General features: G+C 32.9%; 1 protein-coding gene across 1 annotated transcript; it reads left to right on the top strand.

Moving 5' to 3' along the window:
* Positions 1-1,496: 1,496 nt before the first annotated feature.
* Positions 1,497-3,005, top strand: LOC149161403 (RING-H2 finger protein ATL2-like). The gene has a single exon (XM_089435521.1). It carries the CDS (start codon positions 1,685-1,687, stop codon positions 2,726-2,728), a length of 1,044 nt encoding a protein of 347 aa, XP_089291647.1. The 5' UTR covers positions 1,497-1,684; the 3' UTR covers positions 2,729-3,005.
* The last annotated feature ends 10,776 nt before the right edge of the window (positions 3,006-13,781 follow it).

Genomic DNA, 13,781 nt, shown 5'->3' with positions numbered 1-13,781 from the left:
TTAACTTAATAACTTTATGATAGCTCTTTTAGAGGATTATGGAGGATTTCAATAAAGATAAGATTGACTTGGTAGTCCTAAATTTCTTTTATTAGCTCTAGTAGTCTCATAACTTAGCATGGGGGTGTCATCCATGGGTGATTATCTATGTTGAAAGGAAAATGATGCATATCATTTAAATTGCGTTAGAGTAAGTTTCATTGTTTATCTTCCCTTGTACTCTTTGGTGATGATGAATCAAATTCCATCATTGACTATAAGATCACCATTAAAATCTTATAGGATTGATAAGTTAATAAGCTTGAGAATGGTTGTGAGATATTTCCTTTGAGATATGTTGTTATTATCTTATTTTGTCTTTGAAGATAGTAATATTGATGCTTTAATTTTTTATTCCATTTTAGGTAATCATATATATATATGTGTGTGTGTGAGACTTATGATTAAAAAACATGTACCTTAAAGGATCATTTACTTATTTTTGTTCTACTTTGAAGAATATGGTGTTACATTTATAATCAATGATTAAAGTGTTACATGCATAAGCCTAAGGACAATAAACCTACACATTAGAATATTCATCCTTGGAGAGGAGAATAAGATCTCGATTTAAGGAACTTTATGAAACTGAAAAGCCTAAGATAAATCATAGATTTCTAAAATAGAACTGGTATGTGGTATAATTACATAGTGTTGAGATTAGTTAGTTATGCTAGTGTTGCATGATTTTCTTAATCATTGATACAATTTTTCAGAAACATTATTGATTACCAATTCCTACTTAAGTGGAGGTCATGAAATTAGAATATCTTGCCTAAACTAATTATTGCTAGACTTTGCATTTAAAAACTAAAAAAATCACTGAGTAAAATTTAAAATATGATCATAGTTAATTCCAAGAGGAAGGCTCTTTTAACCTACTTTTACATTCTTTGATTATGATTTCAATTTTTAAACTAGAGAAATCCCTTTCCATTTTTCATGTTGCTATAATGGTGAAATTTTATGCAAGATAGACCTATCTGGCATAAAATCGAATATTTCACATGAAAATATATTTCACATGATTTTATTTTCTGAAGAGAGTGAACCATATCTTTACACTGTTTATAAAAAAAAAAAAAAAAAAAAAACACTATTTCCATCCCCGACAATTAAAGTACGGCTAAAAGGCGGCCGCCTAATTAGCCGCCCTAAATGTTCGGGTTGTTTTACATGAATTTTAATTTTTGACGGTAACGACCGTCTGCCCCGCGACACTTTTTGTATTCCAAGTCAGGACACGAAGAAGTCCAACCGGGTACGGTGAACCAGGTTGGCCATTTTATTGTCGTCAATTTTCTTTCTCCTTATTCAAACCAGGCATCCTAAAACAACAAAATATTGAATACACAATTTCTCGGAATTTCTGGGGTTTGGGATTCGATGATAAATCCATTGACCCGGCGGTTTCCAACCTTCAAAACTATTGCGTGTTGTGAAAGCCAGGAGCGGTCCAGACGGGCTCTTCATCGGAGCTTAGAAGCTTCATATAGGCATCGGAGGGGCTATCCATCGACGGAATTGAAGGATCGAAGGGTCGATCCACAGAGAAACCAAGTAACAGCCTGCCATTTTTAGATACCGAGATCAGCCCATTTGAAATAGCATTTACAGAAAGAAAAATTCCGTGGTTTGATATAGGATGAGCTCAGTGTGCAGGGATTTTAATTGCCCACCTCAGGATGCTGGCGAGTCCAGAAATGCCAGCTCGGGCAGTGCTGACAATCACCTGCCTCACGATAATGACGAACCGACATTCGGAAAACATGATTTTAATCACCCACCTCCTCATTTAGAGGAACACAGAGGTGAGCCCAGATATGCCATCAATCCGGATTACCCCGAGCCAAGAGATGACATCAATGACAAAATCATGGTGTCCACCGTAATAGTTCTTCTTTTTGTGCTTTTCTTCGCCGTTTTGCTAAATGTTTATGCCACATGGTTTTGGAGGCAGTCTGCTCGATTTTCTGGAAGAAATCGACGAAGATTTTTACGTTCTATTCGCAGTCGGATCGAGTTTACAGGAGAAGAACCGGTGTCTCTGCTGAATGTGGGGTTGGATTCTGCGGTATTAGAGACTCTGCCAATCTTTCTCTATAAATCGTATTATTTCACAGATGGGCTGGAGTGCGCAGTTTGTCTCTGCGAATTCGAGGAGAATGAGACAGGCCGGCTTCTGCCCAATTGCGGGCATAGTTTTCATCTTGAGTGTATTGACATGTGGTTTCTTTCGCACTCTACTTGTCCCGTTTGTCGAAAGGGCGCCCAGCTGGAACAAGAAGTTTTGGAACCCGCTAGAGCAGAACAGGTTTCGGTTGCAATGGCAGGACCAATTACTTCAGGCTTCCATGACAATCTGAATTTGGAGCAAGAGGACACTGCGACCTGTAGAGAAGAGTACAATCTGCAGAACCCAACAAATATATTCTCTCGGGGTCGGCAGAAACAGATGAAAACAGAGACAGATGAGGGAACCTCTGGTGGAAGAGCATCGATTCCTCAGATTGTCATTGATATACCCAAGACGCCTGATGGTTTCCTGTCGCCCCGCGAAAGCCATCAGCTTCATTCACCAAATGGTTCACTGTCGTCTTCGAGATCTCCCATCGCTGGCCTTCGTTCCCTTACGAGGATGTTAAGCGGCGACACTCAGAAAATGGTCTTTCCCCGATCATCCTGCTGAAGGTCGAAAATGATGGCCCGTTAGGGGTTGGCAATCATAGTTTATGGTTAGAACTGCGTGCATATATGTTACCGATGTGACATTGGATAATAAACACAAAATTCTACTCTCTATTTTCTCTGGTTTTTTGTCATTAGCCGCTGCAGTAGGCATAGGCCCCGCCCCATATGGATCTGTTTCAGTATGTCTGTTAATATGTGATATATAGGGCCCGCCGGCTCACAATAGTTTATCTGGATAGATCTGCACTAAACACTGGACTTGGAAAAAAATTCGATGATTGGAGATGATCGATTGATATCTGGGGTGTCTTTTGGATCCCAGATTGTGTTTATTTCCTCCTTGTCATCGCTTATTTGGTCCCGGTCCTCACCCCTTGGGTTACTACCCAATGCATTTCATCCTCGGCATCGCTTATAGATCTATTTTCGCTCCCCTATCTGTCTCATAGGGGTGGCGGTAGTGAAGGAGATTGTGAGTTTGAATTTCTTTTGTATTTCACTCGTGATGTGAGTTTGAATTTCTTTTGTATTTCACTCATGATGTGAGTTTGGAGTGTTTCGTGGCATTTTGCCTTAAATCCGCATCTTGTTTATTGGAATTTTAAAGGAAGATCTTGTTTATTGGAATTTACTTGTTTTCGTGGTTTATTATGCAAATAGTGACAGCGAAATAAAGGTTAGGTTGTTAGAAAGAGTGAAAGAACAATTACACACACAATTACACACCATGTTTTATTGGTCACAATAATTACAAATATATAAGACATAACACAGTTACTTCAACACATCTAGATCATGATTCCAACTCATAACATAGGAATCAACTTTTCTAGAGTGACGCTTGGGAACTCACAATGACAACTCACAACAACACATGGAAGCATTACTTCCAACACCCTCTCTTAATGCTTACATGCCAAATATAGAAATACACTTTAGAACAAAAATGAATCTCTGTCAAATTGGTCTTCATCAACACTCACATCCACTCTGGAATCTCGCAAACACTGCTCTTTCACTACCACATCTTCAAGCTGTCACTTGACCTCCATTTAAAACGTAACCGCCTCTGACTATCGTTGATGAACTTTGCAAGATCAATAATATTGACACCTCAGCTCGTCAGAGCTTCCGCGATAAGAGCCATCAAGTAATGAACCATCCTATAGACCACCCACTATCTGTCGGATATTTTGCTTTCGTCTATCCGTCAGTTGCTAGGAGAATGTGTTCAAAAGTTGATCAAGCAACTTGACCTTGCTAACACACAAGAATTGAAATAAATAGAACACTACTTGATAAAGACATTTCACAACTACAAACTCAATAATCATCAAACTATCAACGGTCATCTAGGCATAGACAAGTTACCAACGTCCCTCCTTAGCACAAGTCAAAAGTTGTTCATCGGGTTCAATCTTTATCTTGGAGTTTTCTCTTCTTCACAAAGCGTTTGTTAGAGTGGTCAATTCCAACAAAATTACAAGCACATATTGATTTGAAAAGACTCATAATGTTTAAAATGCAAACTCCAAAATTTTAGACCGGAACAAGATTGCAACAAAAACATTTGATGCAAAGATCTCTTCCCCACATAAGTGAAAAATTGAGATATGCCTCCAATTTTAACACTTTTGACATATATCACTGGCCACTTGAAAATCCTCCACACGAGATCTCAGATCGAGATCTCAAGTCAAGATCTGTGCAATAAAATGTATAGTTTGTGGTCACAATTTTGTAGATTTATCATATGACAGTGCACACAATTTTGACAAAACCATCGACGCATGAATTTAACTCCTTTGTAGGTTTTGAGAAGATAAGCAGTAACATAACTTTACACTAGCAAGATGACGAAACGATCTCACGATGCTAGAAGAAGCTGCAAACGAAAAATAAATCTACATACACAGGATCAAAAACAATTTCACACACTAAAAATATACTCTCACACATCTATATTAATATGTACGAAAACAATAACACTCAAGATCCCTCACATATTCCTGGCCCTCCCTTGAGGGAGCCAAGCGAGTACCAACTCTGATATCATGTTAGAAAAATTGAGAGAGAGCAAAGAGAACAATTAGACACGCAAATCACACACCATGTTTTATTGACCACAACAATTACTAATATATAGGACATAACACACTAGCTTTGACACATCTAGATCATGACTCCAACTCATAACATAGGAATCAACAGTTTCTAGAGTGACACTTGGGAACTCACAATGACAACTCACAACAACACATGGAATCATTACTTCCAACAAAGGTAAGCTTTGGAAATTGGTTTCTTTGGCAAATGGTGACTATTACTAACAATCATTTTGTTGAATAAAGATAAGTTTTAAAAATATCCCAATGATCTTTTTATTTTTTATAAAGTGTGATGGTTTTTGCGTAGGTCTGTTGTTTGATGTTTGGGTTAGTTTACATGGATTTTGGCTGATCATCATTACTATTAAATGGGTCACCCAAAATTTATGGGTCAAGCAAAATCATAGGGGAGAAAGATAGGGGATAAGAAATTAAATATAATAGGAGATTTAATTTTTCATCTTCTATCTTATTCCTCTAGCTTATCATTATTCCTGCCTCACCCATGATATATTATGTTCAATTTTTTGCTTGACCAACTATTAATTTGCTTTGACCAAAAAAATTTGAGCCTCTCTCCATAGTTTAACATTAAACATTAAATTTTATTATTTTTTATATTGTTTTAATATATTTATTTCACATTTGATTGGCTTACCCCTTATTTGGCAATGATTACATAGTGGTACCATCACATTTGATTGTACATACATTAATTGATTATTTAAAATCCATTAGCACCTTTATTTTGGATGACTTATTTTGCTTATGGGTAATCTCCACAAGTCATGAACGTAACATCTTTATTAAAGTCGCCTTTGATCGCATTATTACAATCCAGCGTGACCTGCAAATTTGTATGGTTTAAATTTCCTTTTACTCTCCGTGACTCTGGAATTTGCACGACAACCAATATTTACAAGTCTATTGAGCCATTAATACGCAGGGGCAGTATATGCCCACCATTGGACTTAAGCAGGAACATTATCCAGCGGTGGGCATATGTTGCCCCGTGTATTAATGGTTCGATAGACTTGTAAATATGCGTTGTCAGTGCTCCTAAACCATGCATTTAATGCTATCACACTATCCACACACTGTGAGAGCTCACATCAACCCTACCAGTGTTCATGATTTCAAGGCTCCACTTTCTAAGTCATGCTTTTTTGGGATGCTTATGTGATTTGAATCCTTGGGTTACTTCTCTTGTATGCATTCTTTAATGGTGTTTTCCTTCTAAGACCACATTATTAAATGCAGTTGTTTAAAGGTGTCACCGTATAAGGCATATACCATTTACACTAAAGTCATAAAGGGTCAAGAGTAATGCGAACTAAGCGGAATGTTACTCCAATGTTTTTCATAGATTTCTCAAATTAAGTGAACCCTTTTGTTGGGCACAAGCATTGAAATATGAACACTAGTATATTTTTTTTAATACTTTAAATTAAAATAAAATAATATTTAAATTAGTTATAATGATGAGAATAAATATGATTTATTTTATACTAACTAGAAAGTAGTAAGAATTATGTAGAGAGGGTATATTGTTTTTGGGTTAGTTTGTCTATTAACATAGAAGATTAGTGTTGTTAAATAATTTGGGGATTGTATTTGGTTGAAGCTACATCAATTTTGAATATAGCTAATTTTTTGCCTACAAAATTTCAAACCTAAAAGCTTAATACAATAAATATCTTAACCGTATACCTTATCACCATTTATTATACACCCCATAAACTATATTAAAAATATCATTAATTTTAATAAAACTATATATTTGTATATAAACACTATAATATTAATATAACAATATAACTAATATTAATTCCTTAATCAACTTAATCAACTTTATAACTTCTCTGGTTATATTTACTAATTTATAAGATAATACACCTTACAATTCTACATACCACATTATTAAATGCAATTGTTTAAAGCTGCCACTGTATAATTTGTGTAATAATGCAAACTGAAGCAACCATTGTGACTTTTGAATTGTTTGATATTAAATGAATCTAATAGCATTCTTAACTTATATACAATTGTATATTTGTTGAAGGATAGGGGGCGGTAAATACAAATTGGTGGAAAGGAGGATAGGAGGAGCTAGAATTTAGAAATGACTAATATATGTGTGTATGTTAATATTTGTAAAGTTATTTTTCTAGAGTAATGATTCACATAAAATTAAAGTAAAAATAAAATAATAAAAACAATCATTATAAAGAAATGAAAATTTATTCTTAATATGAAATTGTCTACATGTCTTATTAATACTTTGCAAAATTCAATATGGTTTTCAAGCACAACTTAAAACTAATCAACAATATCATATATGCGAAATTCATTATCCTCATGAGATTCATCATCATTTTCTTTAATGTTATTGTGGTTCCATTGGATATTTATGCCTACAAGTCCCTCAAAGTGATCCCTTACGAATAACTCACATAATGGTTGAGGTTTATTTGATATTTTTTACATATGTGTTTTACTAAAATCTTCTTTCATCAAACCAACTTTTTGAATTTCATTTAGAAGGGCTCTAATAACATTAGTTCTTTGTTGAATAAAAATTTCATTTAGAACGATATTAATAATATTAGTTCTTTGTTGAATAAAATTGCATTATAATGTGTCATTTTCAATGACTACGCGATTTTTTCCCTTTTATAAGCAACATGCTACTCTTGCACTTAATCACCAAACATAAAAGAAATAATTAAATAGATTAGGGTGAAGACACACAAATTAAAAATAACAAAGATTAAAATTTGATTTCATGTATGTTATATCATAAGTCTTACCTAAAATAGAGAATAAATCTAAACTCAATCTCCTTCACATGAAAATGTATATATAAGATGATTAGTTAGTGCTTATGGTTTTTAATAAATGTTGTCAATCACTTTGTTCAAATCATTTTCTACATATGTTAGCTTTCTCGCCATAACATTATAAAGCAATAATTGACTATGTTTACCCCAATATTTTACAGTCATGCTTATTATATTTTGACAGTATTCAACATATATGCCCTCAGTGTCACTAACAAATGGATCACGACTACAACTACAAATGTTAGGATTTTTCTTGTAACAGAAAATTTAATTAACTTTCATATTAATAAAATTTATTTAAAATTTTAATAACTAAACATATAATTTATATATCTTACCAAATAAGTTGCATCCTTGATTTTTCTTTTATCTTGAATCTTGAGAGTAGTAATCCTAATTGTGTGTCTAAATAAAAATTACAAATCCTAATTATATGCATAGATAGTAGATGGAGCTCATTTGGACATACACACTCGATGATCTGTGATCTGAAATATCACAGAGAGGACAGAGAAGAAATGGAGGGCCAAAGTCTGAAAGAAAGAAGTTTCTCTTGAGCTAGGGTTTGTGGACGATCTTTCTTGATACTTCTCTTGTTGCTACTCTTTCGTTGATGGATCTATTGGAAAGAATAAAGGCTTAATTTGGCATCTAGAGGTGGAATTTTTCTATGGTTATGGGTCTTGGATATCTCATTTGATCTGATTCTATAAGAAGAAAATTTTCTGGGTTTTCTCCTTGGAGGGGTTTTGCCCTATCTTAGAGTCTATATCTTGTGTTCTATTGTCTTCTATGATCTTCATAATTTATGGAAATTACTTGATGAAAAAATAAAACATAATAATAAAATGAAAACATACTCACAACGAATTATCATGTAATGGAAACCTAATGATAAGATGAAAAACATCCCAATTTCCAACAGGAGGAAAATGAGTATGCTCAAAGGTAGAGCATGTGCTAGTAAAGTACATAAATAATGAGGCACTACCTTGATTCTAGGACCAGACTACCCAAATGATAATATTTTTAATCTAGTTTAGGGCCAACATTGTAGAAATAAATGGGTATCTCTAACTATGGATAATTTTTAAAAATGGCCAAAGAAGATCATATCTTCATGTAAATCCCCAATAAAAATTAAGAAAGAGTTATCACACTCAATTTTATATATAAGATTACAAATTAGTTAAAAAGTTTGATTAAACTCTTTTTAAGTAAAATCTAAAACCTGATTAGAATGCACAATCTTAACGGTATATTAACCACTTATATCAGTGGTATTTTGTAAGCATAACAGAGAATGAAAAAATTCTATAGAAATCATATATACCACAATGTCAAAGACCTTATTTATCTGTCTATGCATTTCCTTAAGTAAAGAAGAGAGAGTAGAGCATATGCCTAGCCTTGAATTTAGGCTTCCTCTAGTATTGTGTTTCCCAAAATATATCTTATGCTTCATTGATGTGGCCAGTGTGTTATATTTCTTATTTCTTTCGCCTAATTTTTTTTGTTATTTCATGAATTCCAGCAATAAGCTAGTGGTAAATAAATCTAGGATCTAAGGAAATAAATTAAATGATCTAATATTTTCAAAATATTATAAGATCTATTGTGACAAATTATTTTGAGGGAATATCCATAATAGTTTATAGATAAATAGTAGAACAAGAGCAGACTACAAGCTGTGAAGAAGATTATAATTTGCAGAACCCAAAAAATACTCTTGGGGTTGACAAAAACAAATGAAAACTGAGATTGACGAGGGAACCTCTGGTGGAAGAGCATTGGCTCCTAAGATTGTCATTGATATACCCAAGATGCCTGATGGCTTTTGGTCACGTAGTGAAAGACATCAACTTCATTCACCAAAGGGTTCACAGTCGTTTCGAGATGTCCCATCCTTGGCCTTCGAGATGTCCCATGGCCTCTGTTCCCTTACGAGGATGTTTAACAGAAGCACATAGAAAATGGTCTTCCCACCTGGTCATCCTGCTGAAGGGCTCAAATGATGGCAAACATATTTTATAGTTAGAACTACATGCAAATATGTTACCGATGTGACATTGTATAACGAACACAAATTTCTACTCTCTATTTTCTTTGGTTTTTGTCATTAGACATTGTACTAGGCCTAGACCCCATATGGATCGGGTTCAATAGGTCTATTAATATGTGATATATGTCTGCCCACGTTAGTTTATCTGGAAAAATCTGCGCTAAACTCTGGGACATGGAAATTTTTTCGTTGATTGGAGTTGAGGAATTGATGTATGCGTTGGGTTTTTGATCCGAGATTGTGGTTATTTCCTCCTTGTCATCGCTTATTTGGTCATGTTCCTCACCCTTGGGTTTACTCTGTTTGGTGATGTTGTCCTCGCACTGTCAATACTATCCAAGGTGCTTCATCCTCGACATTGCGTATGAATCTATGATTTTCGAACTCATTGCCCTTGTTTTTGGTTTCCACTATTGCAATGCTCATTCAGTTGGTTGTCGGTCATGTCCTCATTCTTCTTCTGGTCGTTGGCCTATGCGGCTGAAAACGTTGTCTCTATTTTCACTCACTGTGTCAAGTAGGGTAGTGGTGAAGGAGATTATGGTTTTGAAATACTTTTGTATTTCACTAGTTAAGGCTTTTGAGGGTTTCGATGGGACTTTTCCTTCATGATGGGGAAGAAACTTCTTATTTATTGGAATTTGGTTTCTTTCATGGTTTATTATACAAATAGTGACAATAAAATAGAGGTAACTTTTTGGAATTTGGTTTCTTTCATTGTTTATTTGGCAAATGGTGACTATTACTATCATTTTACTATCATTTTGTTGATCAATAAAGATAAGTTTTAAAAGTTTTCTGGTACTTTTATTTTTCATAAAGTGTCATTGTTTTTTAGTAGGTGTGTTGTTAGATGTTTATGGGTTAGTTTACAGGGTTTTGGGCAATTGTCATTTTTTAGAAGTCGGTGTCTCCTTCTAGCGTACTTAGTAGCCAGTAGCCCTCGTGCACGTGCTTGGCAGCCCGGTGAGGTTTGAACACAAGTCACCTTGATAACAAAACCTTTTCTCAACCAGTTATACAATAATTGTCAATGTATACATTTATTTTTCTTTGCTATTGAGGTTAGTATTTGAAGTTTGTTTTGTTTAGTTAATTTTACATACTAATTAATATTTCACATTAAGGTAAATTGTTTTTCTCATTTTAGTAAGTCAAGCAAAATTTAAATTTCCTCTTCTTTTATTTTTTTGGAAAAACTTGCCCAATTCACTACTTATAAGATATATTTGGCTTTCAACATTTCAAGAAATTTATTTATTTATATGTAATAAGTAGTGCAAACATATAAAATAAATGGTTGGTAAGTCTCGATACAAATCAATTTATAATAGGCATACTGAACTCATGATACCTATAGTTCTAGGGGGAAGCTCAATTGGTAATCAAAGTAATATGAAATATATGAAAATTGAGAGATCCAAGGTTCAAAACCCCGGTTGTGACTCCGTTTATGGAGAGGAGGACAAAAAAACATAATAAAGAAACAATAAGTAATAAAAGTTTAATGCCATAAATAAAACTCAATGAAACTTAATCATGTTATATATATATATATATATATATAATATTAAGAAAAATGGCATAACTATCTTCGAGATAAATCTCAATACTCTATTTTGACTACTAATAAAAATATTATGTTGATATTTTGTGGAGGTTAAATCCTTGCTATCCACCAAATAATTATTGATAATTTAATTAAAAATTTGGAATGCCTATTCTAAAATAAACACACCTATTGCTTATTATTATTATGTTAAGCTTCATGCCTTGAAGTAGACATGCTATGGAAATTTTGATAGAGATTCACACTATCATTTTGAATTTGAATCTAAGAGCTCTAAGATTGAGTGGGTAAGAGCATTGAAGGGGTTATGATTCCATAACATTGAAGGGATTATGATTCTATCTAGATGAAAGGTAAATGGGTGTAATCAACTCATCTATACCTCATATTTTCATATACCTATCTATAAAAAATTTTGCTAATTAATTGTGTGCTTAGTGAAATGAAGTAATTACCTTAATAACTATCCCTATAACCAAACCATGATCTCCTACTTTGTAGTAACCACCTCTTACCATCAAATATTCAAGGAGTGGAGGGAAGCCACCTCCCTCTATCTCCATTGTCCCATTCAATCATGCAAATTTGAATTTGAAAAAATTATCTTGGAAAGAAAGGAGTGCTTGAAGGTAAAGCATTGTTCTTTGATAAAAATTGTAGCCTAACACTTGTATGAGCCATGGAGGAATAAGATAGGAACCAATAACTAATATTTAGCCACTAGGAATGAGAACAAAAGATCATTTTAATTCCTTAAAGATTGTTGGACTATTTGAAATCATTCAAGATTCAAATATAGTTGTTTAAGGAGCACAAAGAGGAAGGATGTTAATCCATATATAATCTCAACCCTAAAACCCTTTATCAAGCCTTATATACATTGAGTGACTACATTTCTATTGTTATATTTCTTTGTAGGTTAGAATCCCTTATACTCCCCTCCCATTTTCTTATAATTGTACCCCTTCTTCTTTATATATATTAAGGAGACCTAGTCTTAGAATCATCGAATATTGTCTTGTGCATTGTATTCATTGTAAAATGAGGTTTCCCTTGAAAGAGGGTTGTAACTATTGGTTTCTTATCATTTTTAAGACACAAGGTTCATAACATTTGGTATTAGAGCTCATGATCCTAGGGTTTTGTTGCTTCAAATAGGTCATTGTGGAATTTTCACTATAACATTTTTCTGGAAGGTTTGAGACTATGAAACTTGAAGAATATTTAGAAAACATCTCAGGGAATATCTCATTCAAATTTTTGATCTTGGTTCACTATATTTTTGAAGATATGTTCCAATGAAGTTAGAGTTTCTAAATACTCTTAAATCAACTCAAATAGGTCCGTTTGACATTTTTGCATAATTTTTTTTATTAATTTTTGGGTAGTTGCAAGAGGTATTCCCTAGTGACACAAGTTACAAGAAAAAAAAGAATTAAATTGAAAGAAAGAAAATTAAATTAAATTTTAATATTTATTTTCAAAAAGGCATGTCTCTTACTATAAAAGACACTTAAAATTGTCATTTTCATACACACTCATGGGAAGCTATCTGAGGAAGATGCCAAAGTTTTTGAGAAGTTGAATTTATGAGACAACCAATATTTGACCCATTGAATTGAATTTTCTATGTGTAATTGCTTAATTATTTCCTGGAGTGTGCTAAAGTAATATCATATATAATTGGAAGTAATTACCAAATGCAAAAAATTGTGCTTGTCTAATTAACACTAGAAAATCAAGTAAATTTTTCATAAAGTAACTTTTTCCCTATTGAGAGTGTAATTATGATTGGTTGTTTAATGTATAAAAATAACATAAATAATATGGAAGACTAGAGTTTTTTTATTTTTCTTTAAATTCTAATGAAAACTATATATGATTTAGATAAGGTTGGCATAAAAAGGTTAACATAAAGATGTAAGTTTTAGTTACGCTCATTATGAAATCTCACTACACATAATAATGATAATATTAAAATATCACTACATCTAAATTTAAAGAGAAATTATGGTGTAATAAAATATTTGATGATAAAAGAAAATTAAGATATTATAAAGAGGTAATCAACTCTAACCTATAAGATGAAAAACATATCCCTATTATATCTAGTGTGAAAAAAAAAAAAAAATTCAACATCCTTAAAACAAGAACAAACTCTCACAAACCCCTCACTAAAATAAAATATTAAACAATTCCTAAAACATAACGTGTTAAAAGAAATTTCTATCATATAACATTAATAAAATTACAAATAGAAAAACCCTTTTCGTTAAAGTGTCATACATACACTACACTAAATGACAATTTCTAAAATTTTAATTCAACAAAATAATAATTATTTAAATATATTTTTCAAATGCTATTTTAAAATAAAAATAAATTTTAAAATAAACCAAATAATTTTTATATATCAAATTTAATCCCATAAATATTATCTTTCAACCTTTTATCATCATAATCTTTTA

Source organism: Pinus tabuliformis, chromosome 5_2, assembly GCF_031772625.1.
Source record: "Pinus tabuliformis cultivar Carrire ecotype Pingquan chromosome 5_2, CPIR1, whole genome shotgun sequence".
NCBI classification, from domain to species: Eukaryota; Viridiplantae; Streptophyta; class Pinopsida; order Pinales; family Pinaceae; genus Pinus; species Pinus tabuliformis.
This window is presented reverse-complemented; position numbering and strand designations above follow the sequence as displayed.

What these genes read in the sequence shown, in the direction of transcription:
- LOC149161403 (XM_089435521.1), top strand. Translation starts at nt 1,685, where the DNA reads ATGAGCTCAGTGTGCAGGGATTTTAATTGCCCACCTCAGGATGCTGGC.